This window comes from Rhineura floridana, chromosome 10 (assembly GCF_030035675.1).
Source record: "Rhineura floridana isolate rRhiFlo1 chromosome 10, rRhiFlo1.hap2, whole genome shotgun sequence".
Classification (NCBI taxonomy): domain Eukaryota; kingdom Metazoa; phylum Chordata; class Lepidosauria; order Squamata; family Rhineuridae; genus Rhineura; species Rhineura floridana.
In genome coordinates this window covers 54,726,860-54,750,279 of record NC_084489.1, presented here as the reverse complement: position 1 = coordinate 54,750,279, position 23,420 = coordinate 54,726,860, and the positions used below count along the sequence as shown (strand labels likewise).

The 23,420-nt window shown below is 41.2% G+C and overlaps 1 protein-coding gene across 13 annotated transcripts in view; it reads left to right on the top strand.

Annotated features, from left to right (window-relative positions):
- AKAP9 (A-kinase anchoring protein 9) overlaps positions 1–13,087 on the top strand; it is a 157,814-nt gene extending 144,727 nt beyond the window's left edge. For 10 of the 13 annotated variants that reach the window (XM_061587925.1, XM_061587919.1, XM_061587928.1 and 7 more), the window contains 10 exons: positions 464–1,132; positions 2,720–2,925; positions 3,850–3,976; positions 4,309–4,485; positions 5,395–5,595; positions 6,266–6,498; positions 7,466–7,551; positions 8,628–8,751; positions 11,555–11,694; positions 12,473–13,087. In XM_061587925.1, coding sequence (XP_061443909.1) covers positions 464–1,132; positions 2,720–2,925; positions 3,850–3,976; positions 4,309–4,485; positions 5,395–5,595; positions 6,266–6,498; positions 7,466–7,551; positions 8,628–8,751; positions 11,555–11,694; positions 12,473–12,516 — 2,007 coding nt within the window. In that variant the 3' untranslated portion in view covers positions 12,517–13,087. The remainder of the gene's footprint in view (positions 1–463; positions 1,133–2,719; positions 2,926–3,849; positions 3,977–4,308; positions 4,486–5,394; positions 5,596–6,265; positions 6,499–7,465; positions 7,552–8,627; positions 8,752–11,554; positions 11,695–12,472) is intronic. The other 3 variants (XM_061587922.1, XM_061587921.1, XM_061587915.1) reach the window with 2 other exon arrangements.
- The last annotated feature ends 10,333 nt before the right edge of the window (positions 13,088–23,420 follow it).

Sequence of the window (23,420 nt, the reverse complement as noted above, 5' to 3'; positions counted from 1 at the left end):
CAAAGCATATGCTCCAACACTGAAGTGTCTCCCATGATGGACCACATACTTTTAACAAATGTTTGAACTATTCCTCCTCTCTGCCAAGTTTAAATCCACTCATTTGTCAAAGGATACCTGAGATTTTTGCATATTCCAGTAGGTGGGACAGTTTGAATCAGTTATCAGAAATAAATTCACATTTCATAAGCAGTATTAGTAATATCACCTATAGATAGGCATGAGGAATAATAAAGTTATTTGTAACTTATGAAATCATAAGTACATCTTGCACCTTATTATTAGAGTCGGGAAAAAGCAGTTATTGACGAGACTTCTGTATTAAGTTAAACTTTACATTAGAATCATACCAACGAAGTGAAGCTTGTGGCAGATGTCTCCCTAAGCCTAAGTAGTGTTAACATTCCAGTTGTATTTTCAGATTCATGCAAACAGTTGTGTGTATTTTTCCCCCTTTTGAAAGGATTTGAAATACACTCTTGAAAATGAAAAACAAAAAATTATAGAACTGAGTAATCTTTTGGAGCTGGAGAGAGAATTGTCAAATGATTTGCAAAAGAAGATCCAGTCCCAAGAAACGCTGAATGCAGCCCAGTTGTCACAGGAGCGCAGCCGTAACTCTGAGCTTCAGGTACTCCTAGAATCTGAGAGGTTCAGGGTTCTTGAGATAAGCAGTGCACTAGAAAGAGAAAAAGAGTTGTGTGCACAGCTTCAGATGTCTGAACAGAAAAGTCAAGATGGAACTCTTACTCCAGCTGAAGAATTGCTCCAGGATCTACAAAAACAACTGGATGAAAAGCACGACCGTACAGTTGCATTGGTTAGCGAAACTGAGAGGTATAAATTGGAATCTGTGCAACTGAAACAACAGATGGAAAAAGAGAGGCAGATTCAAAGGAAAACTCTACAGACAGAGCAAGATGCTAATATCCTGGCACAGAAAAAAGTACATGAACTGGAGTCTAAGGTAGAAGATCTTCAGTGGCAGCTTGGAGAGAAGAGACAACAGGTTCATCAGCTGCAGTGTGAAGAACAGAAACTGCAAGAAACAATCAAAGAATTACAGCAAAAAGAACAAAGAAAAGAGGAAGGAGTAAAAGTGGAAAAAGCAACATGTCAGAATCTGAACGAGGTATGGTTTATAAAACTCATAAAATGCAGTATCACAAATGTTAATATTAGTAAATAAAATTGTATTTGTTACATTTGTATTCTGCCTTTCCTTCAAATAGTCCAGAACAGCATTTTAGCTTCACAGCTTTGTGGCTGAGAAAAAAATGACTGCCCAAGGTTCTACAGTGAGTTTTATTTTATAGCAGAATAAGGTGCACATGGCAAAACGTTTTTTTCCCAGAATATTTTTTAAAGGTATCCTTGCTTAGTGTTACTTTATAGTACTTTCATTTCCAGATTCACAACAGTTTGGATTTTGCCTTCAACGAAAGGGGAATGTAGTGGCAATCCTGGTGAATGATAAATTAGCTATATGCCTATAATGTATTTGTCCACAAATATACTTCTGTCCCAATCAGCCTGAGAGCCCATTTCACTCTATTAATAAACTCTTCCAACTCTCAGAATTAGCCTGTTCACATGTTACTTTGAAACTGGATTCTTTTGATCCTGGTTTTAATTTTCAAGGCCTCTAGGCTGTGAAGATGGCTTACAAGATTGTAGGTAACGTTGGTGTCAGAACTACTAGTAATCGATAGGGCATTGCTGCTTACCTCACTTTCTGATGCTGGGGTCCCTGCCGGTTACCAAGATGGGGAGGGGCAAAGAGGCTGCCACAATACACACACAGTAGAAAAGCCAATCCAGTGTTCCTGCTGCTGACCTCCCCACTACCTTACCACTCCCTCTGTTGGTAATCAGCAGCGATCCTGGAGTCAGAAAACAGGTAAGCAGTGCAACCCTCCCCTCCCCAGGCTGCCTGATAGCCAGAAGGCAGAGCGGATAATTAGAAGGATTTTCAGTGGTTGGGGCCGAACCTCTGCAGAGCTCTTTGCCTCACCCCATGACTAACAGAAGTGAAACTGAATTATTTAACATAATTATGATTATGTGCAAATTTGACTTATTTATACAAGTCTAATTTCCTTAGCGCATATAGAATTTGGATTACCTTGGCACAGACTTTTTAAAAAATAGATTTATATTCTGTTGAACGCAAAAGCTATTGTGTTTTGGATCTGCCAGCAAAACTCTCCTAATTATGTGCATTTCTGGTATGTGGTAGAGCATAGTTTAACTGTGCATGAATCAAAATTGTTTTTAATTGGGGGAAATTGTCACCAAGAACAAAGGGCAGAGCAGACCAATTAAAAACAAGAAACAATTACAACAGATTAAAAATTGCTCAAAAATAAGTAAAATCATTTTTTAAAAAACAGTTCTAGCACCTAAACGTTTGTGAGATCCTTAACTTATTCTCAAACGGTTCTGCAATAGTCAGTGCTATTTCAAATATTGTTATGTAGCTAATGTTCTTGTACTTGTTATACCTATGTGAAAATTAGTTTCTCAATGGTCTTTTGTCATGAATTATGTAAATTGAAGCCATAAGTCAGTTGGGTTTTTTTAAATGCAGCCTTACAATTCAGTGAAATTACTGCTTGATCTTTTGTGTAGATTGGTATCTTTTTAATGTTTAATTCAGAATAGAATTTTGTACTAGCTACGGACATTCAAGTTTCTCTTGTCCCCCTTACATGTACAGACTACTTGGGATACATCTAACGAGCGAACAAGAAAGTGGGTTTTCCAGCAGAAAATAGGAGTTGATGAAACAAAAGAGTTGTCCTATTCTGCCCTCATTGGTATGGGAGATGCTACCAAGGAATCTGAAGAACCGCTAATGGTCAGACAGAAGCTTTTAAATGTGTCTTCCACATTGAAACAGTTGGCTCACAAAGCTGCTCAGAGGTTAGAGTAACTTCTTGCTACTAACAATAACTAACAAATACTATCTTGGCACCTTTCCTCAGAATTTTCAGAAACCAACGGTGCAGTTTACACTTTTATTTTTTAAGGTGATTCTGATCAGTTATGTTAGCTTCATACCAATTTGGCATGTGGAATTTCATTGATTGTGTTCACTTTGGGACAAAGATGCACCTCCTTGCTTCAGCAGGAGATACTTGCCTTTCTCATTGACATCAAAAGGCTCTGTTCTTTGGGGGTGAGGTAATTCTGAATGCAAATTTTGGCTAGCCAGCAAGGCCAAAAGCTATGAATCCCCTACTTATATATGAGGAAGTAAAACTTGTGTGATCAGAGGAGTACCCTCAAGACCTACCCCCAAGATATTTTGCTGCCTGGGGTGGAGCAGCTCAACTCAGGATGCATAGTATTTTGGCACCTCCCTCCATTTGCCATTGTAAAACTCCATTAATAATAAATTAAAACATACCAGTTTCCTGCTGTTTTATGACAGCCCAAATAACCACCCTGAGTTGAAGCTATCTGTTTGGAGTCAGACCGTTGGTCCATCTAGCCCAGGATGGTCTACCATGACTGGTAAGACTCACTGGATCTCATGCAGAAATCTTGTCCTGCCTTGCTCCTAGAGATGCTTTAACTGGAGGTGCTGGGGATCGAACCTGCAAATATATTGGATAAGTTAAAGAACCCCTGTTCAGGAATAAGTTTTGATTTTTACAAAAGAACAATTATGTAGAAAATGAAGTTGCTATAGCATTTAGTCACACTTAGATTTGCATTTATTTTCTATTAATTTTATGTTAAAGAATCCTGAAAGCTAGACTATAGAATTGAAAACTAGAGACAGATCTTATGTTGTGCTACATTTATTACAGCACACATACTGTTACTCTACATATATAACAGCTGTTTTTGTTCCAGATTACCATTTGAAAAAACAGGTGACGATGACTTTGTTGGGATACAGCATTACATTGAAGAAGTTATCTTGCAGTTACAAATGCTATCTGTTTTGCCCAACCTGGAAGCAGAGGTAAGGGTTATGGTGGGAGAAATCATGACTTAATTGAGATATTTCTGATACAGAAAACCATATGTGCTTGCTAAATTAAACTTGTGGGTATTCCAAACATCCTATATTTTCTACATGGAACTGTGAATTTACACATAATTCTATGAACATAAGTCCTGTTGAACTTGGATGGGACTTTTAACACTCCATTTAGCTAAGTAAGGGACTCTATCCAATTTTCAAAACATTAATTTATTTAAAATGTCTTCTCTAAAGGCTGTAGTATTCAGTAAGATAGCAGCTGAGCGGGAGCTGTACTGAACTACTTACACACTACTTCTTTTCTTATCTAGATGAATTCAGACTTGCCATCTTCTGCTTCATTGACTGAAAGATTACTAAAACAGAATGCTGAATTGACTGGGTTTGTCAGCAGACTGAGTGAGGAAAAGAACAATTTGAGGAATACAGTCATGAAACTGGAGGAGGAACTTAGAGGATACCAGCAAAAAAGGCCTTTTGGAGACTCTGTATGTTTTTTCTTAATTTGAATGTAAAATAGTCTTTCAATCCACCATAGGTACTGGACAAATGGGGTCACCTATCTCTTAGGCTGAGTACATCACATTTAACATGCCCTTTAAAAAAACACATATCACATACCACCTCCCAAAGGGAACCTTCACCCCCCAAATTACCCTTACTGCAGGGTACATCTAGTGGAATAAGGGGTCCATCTCATCACAGGGGCTCCTGTTGGCTCTTTTTCTAAGTTGCTTCCTTCCCTTGTTGGCTGGCCTCTGGGCCATAACACCCAGCCTTGTTCTCTCAGTGGGTTGTTCAGGTGTGGAGTGAATCACTTCTCCAGCCCTGCCCTCCTTCTGCTTCCACAGCTTTTGAAGCCATCCTACCTTGTCTCATGCAAGGGCTCCCTTTTAGGTAGATGTAAATCAGAGAAGCATCTGCAGTTGCTGACATCTCTCCCCCTTCCATTTCCTGCTTGTCTGTGTTTCCATGGGAACCACCTGACAGCGACCAGCTGTGAAGCTCCGTTGCATTCATCTCTGACTCTTTACATGGGAGCTGGGGGCTGGTTAATTATTGGGATCACAGCAGGTATAGGAAGCTGCCTTATACTGAGTTAGACCATTGGTGTATCTAGCGCAATATTGTCTACACTGACTGTCAGCGGCTGTCCAGGATTTCAAACATAGTTTTCTCCCAGCCCTATCTGGAGATGTCAGGGATTGAACCTGGAACCTTCTGCATGCAAAATAGATGGTCTTCCACTGAGCTACAGCCCTTTTCTGGACAAGAGATTTAAACTTTTCCACCCCTGCTACAGTCCTGAAGAAAATCCCTATCCCAGGACTAGTATTTGAATAAATACCACTGAACTAGCTTGGACTTATTTCTGTGTTTCTTCTTGAATTTCACAGACTTTTAGACTATCATTGCACAATGGAGAAAATGTTGATATGCTAATGGCTTCTGAAAGAGAAATCTGGAACAAAGAGAAATTGACTCTTCAACAATCCCTGAAGCAGGCTGAGGCAGAGGTGGCCAAACTGAGGGCAGAATTAAGGAATGAGGCTTTTCTGAGAGAACTGGGATCGGATTCAGAAAATGCTGCTTTAAAGGTAGTAGGCCTTTCATTGACTGCTGCTGGGACGTTTCGTTCTATCATTAAGGATTGGTCTTGTTTTTCTTTTTGTATTAATCTGAGATGAAATGTTTAGGGTTCTCCCCCTCCCCATTTTATTTTCACAACAACCCTGTGAGGCAGATTACACTGAGAGACTGCAACTAGCCCAAGGTTACCTAGTGAGCTTCATGGCTGAGTGCGGATTTGAGCCCTATTCTCTCACATCCTAGTCTGTTTAGCATCTTTCCTGTCTTTTTTAAAAATTATTTATTTACCTTTCCCCTTTGAATAAATGAAAAGTCAACCTCCTGCATCCGGTTGAAGTTCAGAGAGAGAAGATCCTGAACGCAGATGAAGCCCTTTCCCCTTGTCAGTTAAGGTTGAAGTTGCACTGCACAAACTGCAATGCTAATTTCAGGAACTGCAGAGTGATAGAACCGTAAGACAGAACTAAGAAACCTGTGGCCTTCCAGATACTGCTGCACTACCACTCCTATCATCCCTGACGATTAACCATGCTGGCTGGGGGCTGATGGGAGCTGTAGTCCAGCAAGAATCCACATTCTTGGTCTAGCATAATTGAAAAAAATGACCTCCATATGAACACCAGACTTGACAGAAAATGTTATTTCTTACTGCATTTTTTAATTTCCTTTCCTATCTAGAGAATTTATGGCAGATATTTGAGAGCAGAGAGCTTTCGGAAAGCTCTCATATATCAGAAGAAATATTTGCTGCTCTTATTGGGCGGGTTTCAGGAGTGTGAAGAAGCCACCTTATCGCTCATTGCAAGAATGGGCGGGCAGCCTTCCTACACAGACCTAGAGGTTATTACCCACCGTTCAAAGGGTTTTACACGGTTCCGCTCAGCAGTTAGAGTATTAATCGCAATTTCAAGGTATGACACGGGACGTTGGTTTGTATAAAGTAAACCAAATGTGTTAGCTATGTATCCTGTGTATGTGAAGAAGTTAAATGATGAAAATAGGGCATCTGCTTCATTTACATCGGAGCCTGCATGTAGCTGCAAAGTGATATATCATGGACAGACAACGAATCAGAGAGAGTATGCTATGTTTCAACTTTGGCAAGAAATAGCCCAGTGTTCTTCTTACAGTACACAAGTAAACATTATTTTTATTCTCTAAATGTTACTAGTTGTACATCATAGTTTAGTTTCTATTTAGTTTTTATATTCACAAAAAACAGTTCCATGTTAATTTAAAATCATATCTAAAACAGGTATGTTGGGGTAGAATGTTAGGGTCCCTGAAAGCGCATCCCAGAAGCTACAGAATATTGTGGACCTCCATCCAATGGCGGCTGGTGGCTCCCTGTCAGTGGGGCAGTGGAATCCTTTCCAGGTTTAATCTGAACTTTCAAGGACAATTCCTTGAAAGTTCTGACTAAATCCCAGAGCAGATTCCACTGCCTTACTGGCATGGAGCCACCAGCCACCACTGCCTCCATCTCCGAAAGCAGAGGAGGAAATCTCTTCCCAGAGGCTTCTGTGTTGTGGATGTGGGAACCTTGGTGGTTGTGCTTTCTTCACAGTTGGCCAGGGAACAGATCAATAGAGCTTTGGATCCACAGCTCTCTGATTTCCCCCAACATGCTCCTGACAAGAAAAAGAAAATACAGCCCCCCTCTCCCTTTGATACTGGCTGGCATGAGATTGCAAGGGCTCCAGATGTCCTACCACAAATTCTCCCCTTCCCACCATAATTGGTTTGCCCAGCAAGTTGCTTTCGCTGATTAGAACGGAAGCTATGTACACTGTTTCATGTGTCTGTAGAGAATTCTAAGCATGTTGTTTGAAGCAGAAGTGTTTAGACATTTTTTTCTCTCTTCATTTAAAAATGCAGAATGAAGTTTCTAGTTCGCCGATGGCACAGAGTTACTGGTTATAGTTTAATAGGCATCAACAGAGATGGTTTTAGCCAGAACACAGGTAAACAAACACTGATAGATGCTCTTTTACATCCAGGCACTCCTAGAGAGAGTGCCTCTTCCTTTCGGTTTATTAACTGAATATATTTCTCCTGTGATCATGTGTTTTTCAGAAAAGTGTATGTATGATGTGTGGCATGCAGAAATAGGGTGGGCCTCAATTTACAACTAGATTGTGATCTTAGATATAGTGGCTTCACCAGTGGTACAATGACTATCTTTGGGGAAAGAAACAGAGTAAGACAGCTACAGTAAAAATAATATACGATAACTTTTTTTAAAAAATCTGTGTTGTAGGTTGGGGTTTAAAGTGGAATATGAGTGTAGAAAGGTTGATCTCTGAAACAAAATACAAAATTAACTCCTACTTTGGCCATTTTTATTAATAACACAACGCTTTGCAAGTCAGCTCCACAAAGTGCAGCATACTTAGATGCCAATTGTAATCAGAATTTAGTGGACAACAGTAGACTCCAACAAGCTTGAATTAACTTGTTGACTTAAACTTTGGGATTATACCGATAGCATTTGTTTTCATCTTTTGTTTCATGATAATTAGAAGACTGCCTTCTATTCTACAAGATGTAACTGCTTTATGCTTCGCTGCTTCCAAGCTATTAAAACAGACGTTGTGACTTTAAATACGCAATAAAATGTAATGATGGAGCAAAATGCTTTTGAAGGAGACTTGTGATAAAATCCTGACACTATCAAATTTCTGGTTTTTGAGGGGGAAAAGGCTATTACGTTGATTTGAGGGAAAAAATGGACACAAAATTTCAACATCATGTTTGAAGACTAAGAACCAGGAAGCAAAGCCCAGACATTATACTTTGACCTGTTTGGAAGGGCTCAGCTTCTGGGTTGTAAATTAAACAAAGCTGATTTTTTTTTTAAGGAATACTTCTTGCTCTCATGGTTGTGGCATAGGCTTGAATTCATGATCACAGCATGGTTTGTAAATTAGGGCATCAGTGTTAATGACTTCTGTCGATAAACTACAAGAAATAGTTCATTAAATGCTGTCAGAATACAGAAATTAAGCTTTTTATTTGATTAATTTGTTTATTTACATAGGTAATGAACTACGGCCTGATTCATTCTCTTGCGGTCTGGAGCTGTATGGAGAAAATAGACATCTGTCTTATCGATCCAGATCAGAGCTGGAATCACTCAGATCTCCTCTAAGCTATCAACATAGGTAAATTTCAATTTATGTTGTTCACCTTCATGGGCTGTGTCAGGGATTCCCCAGTTCCTCAGCCTCACTTCACATAAAACAGGCTGCTGTAAGCCTTTTGCTGCCACCAATTCACACAGAATACTTCTTTAAATCCTCCTAGTGTATGAAGGCTTTAGGCGTGAGATGGCATCACCACTCAGTATAAATCTTGAACTATGATGGTGTATTAAAAAAATACCATTTACAAAAGGGAATAGGGTTGCTTATTTGGGGACTTTATAGGTGCTTGCTGAGAGGTACTAAAGTTTCCAGAGATGCTGTTGCTGTCATCAGCCTTTAAGTGACTCTCCTTCAGGTCAATTTCCCTAAACCTTCACCCCAACCAATTATTTCCACAGCCCAGTCCAGCTACTGGGGACAATCTGCCTCTGTGCCCCCAAAGCTCCTCTGGTTGCTCTCCTGGCTCTGGGACAGTTTAGCAAGTTTAGAAGTTTATTCCCCCACTTGTGTCACTTCCTTCTGGCAAGACCTTACTTTAGGACAGTCCCTCAGACTCACTCCGTCACTGACTCCCTTCTGATCTTCACCAGCCCACGATTAATGACACCCTGGGTAATTATATATAGGCCTCAGTCCTTTCCTCAGTTATTTTCACCAACCAACTCCTCACTCTATCATCAACCACCAACTGCCCTTTCTAACTGCTAACTCCCTGACTGACCGTTAACTCACAACTGCCTGGAACCTCTAGCTAATCAGAATTTACCTTTTCCAGGCCCCATCTACTAGAATTTTAAAGAATGATCTCCCTGACAAGGTGTGCCTGGTGCCAACACTGTTATCTTTTCAGCGCCAGGTCAAGACTTTCCTCTTCTCCCAGGCATTTTAGCATGTGTTTTTAAATTGTTTTTTAAAAAAACGTGTTTTTAAATTTGTATATTTGTTTGTAATGATTTTATTTGTTGTAAACCACCCAGAGAGCTTCGGCTATGGGGCAGTATAAATAAATAAATAAATAAATAAGTGATGGTATCTCTCTCCTCTCAGAACCTGTCACCAAGCAACCACTGCCAAGTAGGCTTGCAACAATGTACCAAAACAAGGCCTCATGGCAGTCGCAGAGGTCATATAACATTTTAACACAAACACATAGATAGATAGCATTTTTCCACAGGCTGCTAAATAAATTAGTGTGTAGCTTATTTTACCTCAGTTCATATTTTCAGAGGTACTGGGAACAAAATAAGCAAAGATAGGCTGGCATCTTTATGCCATGTTTTGTAAGCTTTGCTGGAAACTAAATGCTGGATGTTGGCTTGATTGATTCCTTAGGCATGAACAAATTTTTCATTACACTGAAAGATGAATACTGGCTTGCAAGGATGCTATGAGACAAATGCAGAAAGTACAGAATTATGAACATGGAAAGAGTTACATGTCTCTCATAACACTAGAACCAGTAGTGTAGTGGCAAATTCAGAAGTACAGGGTCTCTTTATATTGGTCACAGCCATGCCCCCTTCCCCCCACTTTTTGCTGCTGGATTGAGAATGAGGTCCTTGTTACTGCCTTCTCCTATATCAACAAATGCCTCTAGGAGCCAATAAGCATGAAATGGGAGACTGTTAACTACTGAGAAGAATCTTCTCAGTAGCTAACTCATCTCCTTTAGTCTGATTGGCTCATAGGATGCTGGAGACATAGGAACCCTGCTGGGACCGTGTTCCCAAAAACGTACGGGGTCTAAGACCCTCTGAGACCCTGAATGACTACACCCCTGACTAGAACTCGGGGTCAACCAACGAAACGTACTGGTCGAATCAAGGCAAATGAACAGATACTCCACCGCTACCACCCATAATTGATTTATGGAATTTAGTGCCACAAGCCATGGTGAGAGCCAGTAACTTGGATGACTTGAAAAGGGGATTAGATGATAGCTAAATGGAATCTACACACCCCGTATAGAGTGTATACATTTTCAATACCAGATACAGGCAATGGTGCCCTGCTTATTGACTTTGCGGTGACATGTCAATGGCAACTGTTGGAAAGAGGATGCCTGACTAGTTTGACCTGTGGTCTGATCTCTTAATGATGCATGTCAAATATTAGATTGAAAGCACCTGGCAAAGGGAAGCTGCTCTCTTATACAGTTGTTTTATATAGCATCATGTGTGTATATGGTGCTTTACAAACAAGTGGCAGGCCAATTCTTACAGCTTTTACAGAAGGATCAGAGTAAACATCTGTGAATTTTAAACTGGCATACCTGCTGTGCTATTTCAGGAAGTTTCTATTTATCTCCGGAATATTTAATGACAGCTGGTATAGCACAGTGGGGAGGAGAGCCTGGCTGGGAGTCCAGAGTCTGTGAGTTCAAATCCCCGCTCGTGTCTCCTGGGTGTCAAGGACCAGCTAAAGATCACCCCCACAATGAGTGGCTCAGGGGTTACGTACCCTGCCACCTGTGCAGCTGTGGGCAAACTGCATAGTCCCAAGGAGCCCAGTTGCCCCCCAGCTGGCAGTTGCGGACAAGGAAGGGGCTGGCTTGTGCAGCTGTGGCAAGCTGAGCAGGCCCTAGCCAACTGGGGAGGACTAGCCTCAGAGGGAGACAATGGTAAACCCCCTCTGAATACCACTTACCATGAAAACCCTATTCGTAGGGTAGCCATAAGTCGGAATTGACTTGAAGGCAGTCCATTTCCATTTTCAACAGAGCTTTGCTTATGTACTAGAGTTGTAGCTGGCTGCATCCTAAAGGTACTTTACAAGGGCCCCTTATCACCAACTGACATCTTTAATTTCTCTCCATTCCAAGGTACCAGGGCATTCACACTGACCTAAGCCCAGTTTCTGTTGCGTGTTCTCAGCTTCAGAATTATGACCCTGACCGGGCTTTAACAGATTATATCAATCGTCTGGAGGCTCTACAGAGGCGACTTGGCAGTGTACAGTCAGGTACATATTGCTGTATTTTAATTATTGTACTCTGGTTTGTATTCCCCTAACCATTCTTACTATTATGTTATCATCTGCGTCTGGACTACTGCAATGCGCTTTACGTAGGGCTACCTTTGAAGATGATTCGGAAGCTACAGCTAGTGCAAAATGCGGCAGCCAGACTGCTAACAAGAACTAAGCGGTCTGAGCATATAACACCTGTGCTAGCCCGTTTGCACTGGCTTCCAATATGCTTCCGGGCCAGATTCAAAGTGTTGGTACTTACCTATAAAGCCTTATACGGCGTGGGACCACGATATCTGTCGGAACGCCTCTCCCGATATGAACCGGCCCGTACACTACGGTCTACTACGAAGGCCCTCCTCCGGGTTCCGACTCATAGGGAAGCCAGGAGAGTGGTGACAAGATCTAGGGCCTTCTCAGTGGTGGCCCCCGAACTATGGAATGGTCTCTCCGAGGAGGTGCGCCTGGCACCGACACTATCATCTTTTCGGCGCCAGGTTAAAACCTTTCTCTTCTCTGAGGCATTTTAATTCCTGTTAATTGTAAATTATTATATTTTGATTTTAGACTGTACAGTTTTGTGTACAGTTTTGTGTTATTTTTATTGTATTTTTAATGTTCACCGCCCAGAGAGCTGTTGCTAGTCGGACGGTATATAAGCTTAATTAAATAAATAAATAAATCATGAAGTCCTGCCTCTGCTCATTGGCCATTAAGTCTGTAATTGTCAAAGCCAATTTTCTTTTAACGTGTTTATCTTTTTGGCCCACAGCACCTGCTTCACACACTCAACTGCATTCTGGTGTCAGAAGATAATCTTTGTGACATTTTCACCTCTGGTAGTGACATCAAATGAAATGCCTTTCACAACTCTGTGCTGCTGCTGTGCTTTTGTATAATGTGTATATTGTGGGACCAGTATGAACACAGCTCAATGATTGTATGCAGTTCACCTTGCTGGCACCTCCACAAAGACTGGAACATGTATATAGGCACTTTATGTGGTCATTTGAAACAGATGATTAAATTTCATGTATATTTGCGGAATGCTAATTTCAACAATTAAATTATTTAAAGGGTATTTATCAAATGGTTGAGAGGTTGAAACGTTTGTGTATTGAGATTGCTGAATGTGTAGCTCCAAGTACAAAACACTTCCTGATGAGGCTAAATGAAGGACTTTTCATGATTTTATGCTATTTGCTACAGACACTGCAGAGAAAAATATCACTCGTAGAGACCTATTTTTGTAAAGGTAGAAGTTTTGAATTTTATGGGTATTTTGTCAAAGTAATGAAATAAAGATGATTTCATCCTTTTAAACTTGTTGTGTTCAAAATTTTGAAAACTTTTAACAGTCTGCTGCAGCAAAAAGTAGTCTTCTGACTAGTGCACAAAATTATATGCTACAATAAAGCTAGTATTTAATATAAGCTTGTGGATTCAAATCCATGAAAGCTTATGCTACAATAAATCTGTGTTTAAGTTGCAACAAGATTTTTTTGTGGGGGGGAGGTACATTTACTTGAGAAATGAGGTGGAGGGAGAATGCATCATCATCCTCTCCCTTTGAGCAGTATCCAACGTTCCTGTTCCTCAAGCTCAAGAGACTTCCACTTGCAGAACGGAACTTTCACTTGCAGTCTTATCTCCTGCAGCCCTCCTCCTGCACCTTCAAAATCTGCTCTGGAGGGTTGGGGAATTCTCTGGAACAGATTTTGGGGGGCCATGGGGGAAGAAAAGAAGTCCCATTGTGTGAAGAGTTCTGCTTCCAAAGAATTGGATACCATTCTTTTAAGACAGGCATGTTAAGATGCCAAAATTGCATTTTTATGTAACATTCAGCTAGACAGTCAGGTTTAGTTTAATGTTTTAAATCTCCATAATATGCTACTAGCACATATTTTTTACCAATGTCTTATCTATAAAATGTTGGGGTTCTATCAGATTTTGAGGAGAAAGATGAATAATTTCATAGGTGGGCTGCAAGCTCTAGGATAAATACCACCCTGGGCGAGGAGTGCCCTTGCCTCTCCCATGGTCAGCTTCACAGAGCCACCCAGAGGGTTTTTGGAGCCTGGTGCAGGTGTGGTGGAGGCCCTGATGCTGCCCGTACAAGGATCCATGCATATGTGTACAAAGCTAGGGGGCACATACAAGAATTATTACATACACAAAGTACATATTGGAATTCTCAACTGTAGCTTTTCCTTGCCTTGGCATCATGCAGAATGATGTGCGTCATTTTTTCTTACATGGTGATAAGGACATAGGGACTTATCCTGGGTTACCTCCTCCAAAGTCCAAATCCCTTTTGACAGAAGTAGTAGGGCAGCCCTACTTGCTGTCAAAATGTGGTCATGTGACCACCATGTGCTTGATGACATCATCAAAACAAACACACGACTGGCAGTGACATCACCAGCAGTCAAATCAAATGCCATGTGCTCGATCATGTGACCAGAAGTGATGTGTATTGCAATGGCTGGAAGTGGCGTATTTTGCCCATGGCTGGATAGGACATGTATTGCAAATGGCCGGCTATGACATCACTAGATATGAACCCTATTAGGGAACCATTTCTGCCCTCCCGTGATTTGCCGAAGAGTATCATGTGATCCCTCTATGAGAGGTTTTAGTCCCTACAGCAAAATGAGGTGTTGGAAATGGACCCTGAAGGGGTCTGTTTCCCACCTTATCCTTACATTGGCCCAAAGAGGGCATGTGACCCCTCTATGAACATGACATGGTACAATAGGAAGAAGTTTTAGTCCATATGTCAAAATAGCATGCTGAAAATGGACCCTGAAGGGGTCCATTCCCACCCTCTCTCTGGATTGGCCCAACAGGGCCATGTGACCCCTTTACAGACATGTTACCCTACCGCTGGCCAATCAGAAGACCTCCACCCCCGACTGGGTCAGCCAATCAGGAGAGCTGGAAGATTATAAATAGGGGGATCTATTCTACATGCCCAGACAAGCACTGAGGAGCAGTTATGAAGGCATCAAGAGCAGCATTGAAGCCAATGGGCTTTTCCTATCCCCCAGCAACTTTCAACATTCCCTCCAGAAGGGTAGGGAAGAGGTGGATAATTCCTAGGAGTTTATCATACCCCCAAACAGGCATGGAAATTAGTCCCATAAAGGAAGAATGCATGTATATTGATGCAATGCCGAGCTTACCTGTAGCAGTGTTTACAGCCAGACAAGATCCAGACCCTGAAATCACATTCCTGGCAAACTCTAGTGAACCCTGGTCCAATACAGAGCGTGATCTGAAGACCTTGATCCTAAAGGAAGAAGAACTTACAGAACCTGCTGAAGCCATGGATGGAAGTGTACTTTTGAAACCATTGGAGAAAAAGGTGTGTGAAGAAAATGAAGATTTAAATGAAGACATGGAGCATGAGAGTGCACAGGTAAGAGTTTTGTGTCTGATCTGTGTTTTTAATAATGTGCTGTTTTCCCATTATGGTACAATCTCATTACTAAAGTGTCTCTTTGTTTTATACCTTTTCACAGGAGGATGTGTTGAGTGGCGATTTTGAGAATCTGCACATTGAGAGACTGCATTCTGTTAATACTTCCTGTGTTTCCTGCATTTGCCCCATGCCTGAATCTTGAGAGTTTTTGCCAATAAAGATGGGTTTTTTTACCCCTGTGTGTTCATACCTGTATTGAGCATCAAGATGGCAGAGCATGAAGAAATGCTAAAATATATGTATTACACACCTGGGGATGTTGGGAGTTTTGAGGGAGTGAAACCTCTATTTCAGGAGGCAAAAGAAAGTTAAAACACTTACTAGGAAGCAAGTTACTACATGGCTTTCAGACCAAGATGCTTACATACATAGGCCAACCAGAATCCATTTTAAAAGAAACAAGTTGGTGCCCAGTGGCAAGCTGATTTAGTAGATATGCAGCAATTTTCTAAGTACAACAAGAACTACAAATTAATTCTACTGTGATAGATATCCTGTCTAAGTATGCATGGGCCCTGCCTTTAAAAAACAAGATGGGCAGAGAAGCATCCACAGCTTTTAATGCTATAATCGGACAGAGTGGAAGAAAGCCCAGAAAGCTCCAAACAGACCATGGCAAAGAGTTTCTAAACAACTATGTGAGCAGCATGCTAAAACAACATGGTGTTCATCACTTTGTCACCAATAATAAAGTCAAAGCAGGTATTGTGGAGCGATTTAATAGAACTTTAAAAACAAAATTGTGGAGATATTTTACAGCTAGCAACACCTTCAGCTATACTGATGTACTGCCACAGTTCTTAAAAAGTTATAACCGCAGCTTTCACAGAACTATTCAAGCCAGGCATATCAATGTTAATCATTCTAATGCCCTGAGAAACTGTTTGGAAAACAGTTTATGGAGACTCTTACAAAAAGAGAGAAACTTCAGCTCTTCAAAAAAGGGGACCATGTGAGAATTTCTAAAAGCAAAGGGAAGTTTGTTAAGGGCTATGAACAAACTTTCACAAAAAGAGATGTTTATAGTGGATCAGGCAATAAATAGAGCACAAAGCCCTGTATGCCTGTTAAAAGATTATGCAGGGGAGGCAGTTGCTGGTACCTTTTATCCTGAAGAATTACAGGAGGTTACTCAGAGGGGAGACAAAGTGTACAGGATTGAGAAAATGCTAGCTACAAAAGGCAAGAGTAGGAGAAAGTATCATTTAGTGAAATGGTTAGGTTGGCCCAGTAAGTTCAACAGTTGGGTACTTGCTTCTGATCTTTGTGAACCTGCATAAAAGAATGGGTGATAGTGGGTTTTACTTAACCCTGCATAACAATGCCTGTATAGCTGTTTTTCCATATAACACTAGTTCAGCCTTTACTATCTGCTTAGCAAGTCCCCTGGATCTGCCAGGATCATGTGAAGTAGGGTCATTTGAGATAAGTACCCACGCAGCTGGAACAATCTAACATCTGATGCACAATTTGAAATTGCTAATGGAGAAAAAGTGTGGTCCTACCATCTGTGACGTAGCTATTAAGCATTCCTGAACTGCTGGAAAACATGAACAGCATTATACTAGACCAGAACAGGGAGCATTCTGATGTGGTCCTGCACTATGACCAAGTGACTAGAAGGGTTAGACTTAAATCAGACAACGCTTACATATTTCAAGTGAGTGAAGCCTAGCCCACATATTAGGTCTGCTCCCCAACAACTCTGTACATAGGCTGCCCTTTACAGCAGACATTACAGGAGACTTCAATACACTGTACATTTACACAGACATAGTAGAGCATCAGATAGTGGGGGACTTCTACATACCCTTATTGCACTGTGTTCCTGTGCGTGGTCAGAACAATGAGTGTGTCAACATTGCTTATGACAAGCCACGCTACACTGCTGTGAGTAAGCATCATATTGACACTATTAATGTCTAGATAAAGACTGATCAGAACAAAAATGTGCCATTTCACTTTGGAAAGGTGATTGTGAAGCTACACTTTTGCCCCCCAGGACAGCCCTGCTGCTTTAAAAATGGCAGTAATGAGGAAGCTGTGTCAGCAACCAAGAGAACTTGTTTTTAGGCTAACTACCCAAGCAGGTAGTTGTAGGACTGGTTGATAATGATGCCTTCAGTGGGACATAAAATAAAAATCCATTTAACTTTAAACACTACAATATCAATTTTGTATCTTTATATGTTGATTGTTTTCAAATACCCACAAAACCTCTTCAACCTGAATTTGAAACAGAAAACTTTGTTGGAGAATATATAAGTTTGGTACAGACAGCTGGCAAACATATGAAAGACAGAACTCTTTTAATCAACTGTGGAGTTTGCAAGAGGCTACACTGTTTTTGCGTTTGACCTGTCGCCAGACCAAGAATGTGCTAATAATTATTCTTTGATAAAAACAGGAAACCTGAGGGCAGAACTACGTTTTGCTAGAGCTCTGCCAACCACTGCCAATATGATAAACCACAGAAGAAATGTGTTGTATGACTGGATAGTGTGCAGTTAACCCACATCCTGTCTTCAAACCCCTACACTCAAAAGATGTTTTATGGAGTATTTCCATGTGACATACTCCCCAGAGAGAGATTACTACAAAGGCCTCTAGGGTTGGTGATCAATACACCCCCCCAACCTCCCGGGAAAACACTGGCTGGTCATCTGTTTGACAGAAGACAAGAGTGGGACGTTTTTTATACCTATGGACACCCTCCAGACCATCTTTGGTTCCCAAAAAGCATAATTAATTTTCTAAGAAAAAATGCCTGCGAGATTGCCTTTCAACCCAAACAGACTACAGGCTACAGACTCTGTGGTGTGTGGCTAGCACTGTTTGTTTGTTTGTTTGTTTTTGCACCAGCGCTGTAAGGGTCTAATGTTTAAACAGGTTCAAGCACTGTATTCTTTTGATTTAGAGAGAAATGACCAGATGGTTGAACAATTTAAAAAGCAAGATCATGTCCAGGCTTGCCACAAACATGTTTCAAACCACCCAGGGTTGTGTATCCTGCAATGATTTTCATAAATGGGTTTCCCAATAAAGCACCCTCTAGGGCTTTAAAATTGTGTTTTTATCTATAGTTGTTTCACTTTATCTGTAAAACAATGAGACAGAGTCAGCACATAAGCTTAAGCCCCTTTTATTTATTAATATACACATCCAAAGGAGAGACATCATAAGCTGAGCCAGGCAGGAGTCAAGTTAGCTTGTCTTTGTTTCTTAGATAACAGAGTGGGTGAGTGATCCCTGGTGGGGTTCTTTGGATTATCTAAAGCTTCTCTGATGGCTGCATTGCCCACTACAGATGTAGGCATATTTAGTTCAGCTAGGGCTGTCATAAAAACATCCCAGGTTTTAGGGGTGCTGCTGCTGCTGATTATTATTATTATTAAATTTTATTTATACCCCGCCTTTCAGCCAAAGGCCCTCAAGGCAGCTTACAAAGAAAAATAAACAGGTATAAAAATACAATAAAAATGCAATAAAACCAATGCAATTTACAAAAATTAAATTAAATAACAAATAACATTATAAAAACAAATAAAATTAACAAATAACATTATCATTATTGGCACAAGAAAGAGGAGGTAGTGTTAGCGGGGGCGGCAGCTCCCAAGAGGCAGAAGGGTGACAGGCATTTGTTACAGCAAAGCTGTTTGCTGTTTCAATGTTGTCTTCCTCTCCATGTCCTTGGGCTCTCTCAGCTGCTGCTCCCCGGGCTTCTGCTGTTGTTGTTGGTGATGGTTTATGTTGGGGGCGGCTGCAGGAGCTCGGGCTCAGGGACCTGGGCCTTGCCTCTTTGGATTCTAGCTGTAGTTGACTGGTTCTTACATAAATATTCTATCTTATTAGGTTTGCTCCAAACTGTAATGTTGAAAGTCCATATTTAATCTTGCTTTTCTGTTCCAGGTGGCATGGCAGGATTGCAGTTAATGATGCCGCAGTTCCAACAGGGTGCTGGACCATTTTCTGGTGTTGCAGTGAGTTCTAGGCACTGATCAGGATGGCATGAGTCTGTGATTCCCTTGACCAAGTCCAGCATATTGGAACCAGTTATAGCATTTCCCTTGTACACAAATGCTCCTTTGTCATCCCATGAAGAAACACTCTTGTTGTGCATCATTTTGTTTAACAGCACCCTTGCGTTATTCTTATATTGATTAGGCAGACTGTCCAGTACATCTTGGACAATTGTATCAGAATTTAAGAGGCTTCTGCAGAGGTCTGCTATGGGTGAGGTAGAAACAGATTGAGTTTTTGTCTGCTTCCCTCTGCCTTATGTGGATTAGATATCTTTGAAGCAGAGCATCGTAACACTTGTAAACCGCCCAGAGAACTTCGGCTATGGGGCGGTATACAAATGTAATAAACAAACACTTGGCTTTTTCATATTCTGTTCAATCAGTCCTGTGAAGTACCCCCTACATTTCATTATCAAATGAATAGATTGTGGCACTTGTTTTCCCCCTTAGGATGGGCTCCCTTTACTTGCTCTAGTTGATGGCTGGGACCCAAATAAATCTTTTCAGCATACTCCATCTGATTAGTTAAAAGTCCAGTTATCAGCGGGATGGAAAAAGCTTAGTAACAGTGCAAGAAACCCCCCCAGACTGTTTCACCAAATGTTTTGTCCTTCTTAGTGAGACACTCTTGTTGCTCAGACTTTTTTCTTTTTTACGTTTTTTTTCTTAATAAATGCACCTGATGGGGAGACAGAGGTATGTGGTCTTTTAAAGTGTAGCTTTCCTCTGTTGTGGAGGGGCCTTAATAGGAAGCTTTAAGAGGGGGAGGTTTCTTTACGCAGCTGGACATATTGCTTGGCAGGAGTGGCAGGCTCAACAGAATGCAAAGTGATTTAAGTCACTGCCTTTTGTTACTGTTAGATCTGGAAATAATATGCGTTTGATATAAATTAAATATCGGTTTATTTCCTGGTGACCTACTTTCAACTTTCCAGTGGCTATGTGAATAAAAGCCTATTCAAGCTGGATTGTGCTTCCTGACCATATATCTTTATGCATAGTGTTTGAATGGCCCATATAAAGTTGCCATCATATAGTACAAAGACATTCCTTTATCTAATTTATGTGCTTGTAGGCCTTGACACGTATCTTCTTGCAAATGTAAAATGGATCTTACTTGAAACTGTTCCTCCTCCCACACTCTCTGCCTTTGTTTTGCTAAAGTCTGGAAGCACTTATCTCAAGGTTGCATATCTGTGTGATCCCCTCTTGCAGGAACCAAAATGTGCCTGACTTTGTTATTCTAAAGCACCCCTCTTTCCATATCTATAGTGTTACTGTGTCTAGTAAAGATTGAATGTTCCTGTTCGTTCTTATCTCAAGTACCCCAATTCTGTTTCTTAGATGTTACTATGACCGGTAATATTTTATGCTATTTTGTGACGTATGATCCCGTTTTTGCTATCTGAAAGAAACTATATAATCTTTGTCTTCTCAAATAAATGGGGTTCCCACTTCTGAAAGGCATCTTGCTTGAAGGTATTGGGTCCCCTTTGCAAAGGTAAATATTGTGTGGTGTGTTTATTCCTAGCCTCTGGTAGTGGGTAATTGCACTCAACTCCGCACCTTCCCGGGTGTATGTGAGCTGAGGAGACAGTGACAGCTTGCGTGTTGGGTTTGGACCTAACATTACCATGCATGGCCTTTTTCAGTGTATACCACAGGCCAGTCTGGAGGGAAAATGCCCACTCTCAACCTGTAAGATTCAGGTGTGGAGGCATTTAAATCTACAACCAAGTAACCATAAGGTTTTTGTGTAGTCTGCAAAAGCCTCCACGAAGAACTGAGCAATTCTGGGGTACATCTGCCGAGGTAAAGTTGCAACCTGTAATTTATCTCTGGGATTCTTAAAGAGAACCATATATTTTGCATTTAGGCTAATGGTGCAGTTGCTTTTCCCCTTGCAGAAAAGATTGTGTGATGAAAAAAAATACTGTTTCTTTTGATGTACATATTGTGCAAAAGCTTTTTCCACTTCTTGATTCTGTGATGCAGAATTAATCAAATCAGCAATAATAAAATAATTTGTTTTATTAGTAAGCAGTAAATGTCATCATCAAATTTCTCAGGGAAGCCTTCCACAAACTTAATAAGAGAGTATTTACACAGTAATTCTTGGTACAAGGGTTGCCGGCAATTCCACACAATATTATCAGGCACAGCTGAAAGTATGCTATGAACGTTGTCCAACGTGTTTTTAATTAAAAAAAACTTTTCGTGCAGTTACTAGGACGTGCCAGAATGGGTGGTACCAGATACCCATTTAAAATCCGAAAGGATGGGTTTTTTAGTAATCAACCTTTTATCATACACAACTCTTGGGTGTTTTTAAGGGTCCTACACTCAATAACCCACTGCCTTTTATTCCTCAGAATGGCATCTTGCTGCACCACAATCTCTTTCAGACGTAGAGGTCCCCCACTTCTGGTGCTCTGTTATGTGTAATTGTACAGTGCATTGAAGGCTCCTGTAATGCCTGCTGTAAAGGGTAGCCAATTACAGAGTTGCTGGGGAGCAGCCCTAATATGTGGGCTAGTTCTTCACTCTGCTAAAGGCCTATTTCTGATCCTAATGGCAGCCCAGCCCTCCTAGGGAGTGGCCCTGATATCTTTTGACATGCACAGAGAAGACCAAATGTCTCTTCTCCTGTGCATGTAAAAGATGTTATCAGGTGGGACATACCAAAGCTAACCCATGTAGGGTGGGAATATCGCTAGGCTGAAAAACCTAGCGATCTGAGAGGACGTGCTATAGCACTCCCCCCCCCCAAATGCTGCCTCAGCCAATGCGTATGTGTCTATCTTGTAATGTTTAATGAAAGTGTTAGGAGTGGCCCATGTAGCTGCCCTACAAAACTCTATCAGAGGGGCATTGTGAGAAAATGCCGCTGATGTGGCCGCCGCTCTTGTGGAGTGAGCCACTATGCCAGCTGGCTGGGCCAGTCTTGGTGAGGCATCAGCCAAGGAAATGCATGCTTTGATCCACCTAGCTAGCATAGAAGTGGAAACCTTATTTCCCAGAGATGCTGGGTGAAAGGATACAAACGAATTGTTCATTTTCCGAATTGACTGTCTTAGAAATATACACTTTAAGGGCCCTCCTCCCATTAAGTGAGTGCCAAGCCTTCTCTGTGGGGTGAACTGGATTAGGACAGAAGGATGGCAGTACCAGTTCCTGTTGGCAATGGAAGGTAGACAGAACTTTAGGACAAAAGGGACTGTATGAAGGACTACTCTATCCTTATGGAAGACACAAAAACTCTTATGTCCAGACAGGGCATTCAGCTCAGACACTCTATGGGCCTTAAATAAGACCTTAAAGGATAGGAGAGAAAGGTTCAAACAGAGGTTTTTGAAGGGCCGTTAACACTTTGTGCAGGTCCCAGGTCGGGTAGCCATAAACTGTAGGTGGCGCTGATATTGTTGCCCCCTAAGAAAACGTTTTATAAAGGAATGAGAACAGAGAGGGTTGTCTGGAAATCTGGAGAGTATCGACAATAATGACGAAGCCTGGCGCCTCAGGGTGTTTGGTCTGGGGCCCAATGATAAGCCATCCTGAAGGTAGGATAGTATCTCGTTGATACCCACTTTTCGTGGAAGAATTCCTTCTGTGACTAGGCTCAGGTGGTCTTCCATGTGCCCTCATATATTGACTGTGGAGGGGTGTCTAGAAGCCATCATGGTTTCCAGTACTTGGGGGGGATGCCTCCCTTCAAGAGTCACTTCAGCTCAAACTCCAAACATGAAGTACCAACCACCCCGGGTCTGGATGAAGCTGTCCTTGAGAAAGGTCCTCCCTTAGAGGAATTTGTCATGTGGGTTCCACCAATAGGTCAAGGATATCCAGGAACCAAGGTTTCCTTATTTATTTATTATCATTATTTTTACCCTGCCCTTTTCCCAAAACTGGAACTCACGGCAGCTTCCAGATAAAAGCACACATATAATTAAAAACATACAAAAGTCTAGATTAAAATTGAATTAAACTATTTACAGTATTAAAACCATTCATACATACAGTTAAAATAATTCAAACTCAGTTTAAAATAATACAATTAGACAATAGCAATGCAGCACCTTTCAAGTCCTGTCCTTAACAGCTTTCAATTCCAAAGGCTTGTTGAAATAAAAAAGTCTTTGCTTTCTGACGGAAGGACTGCAAGGAGGTGGCCATTCTTGCTTCCCTAGGAAGGGAGTTCCAAAGCCTCGGGG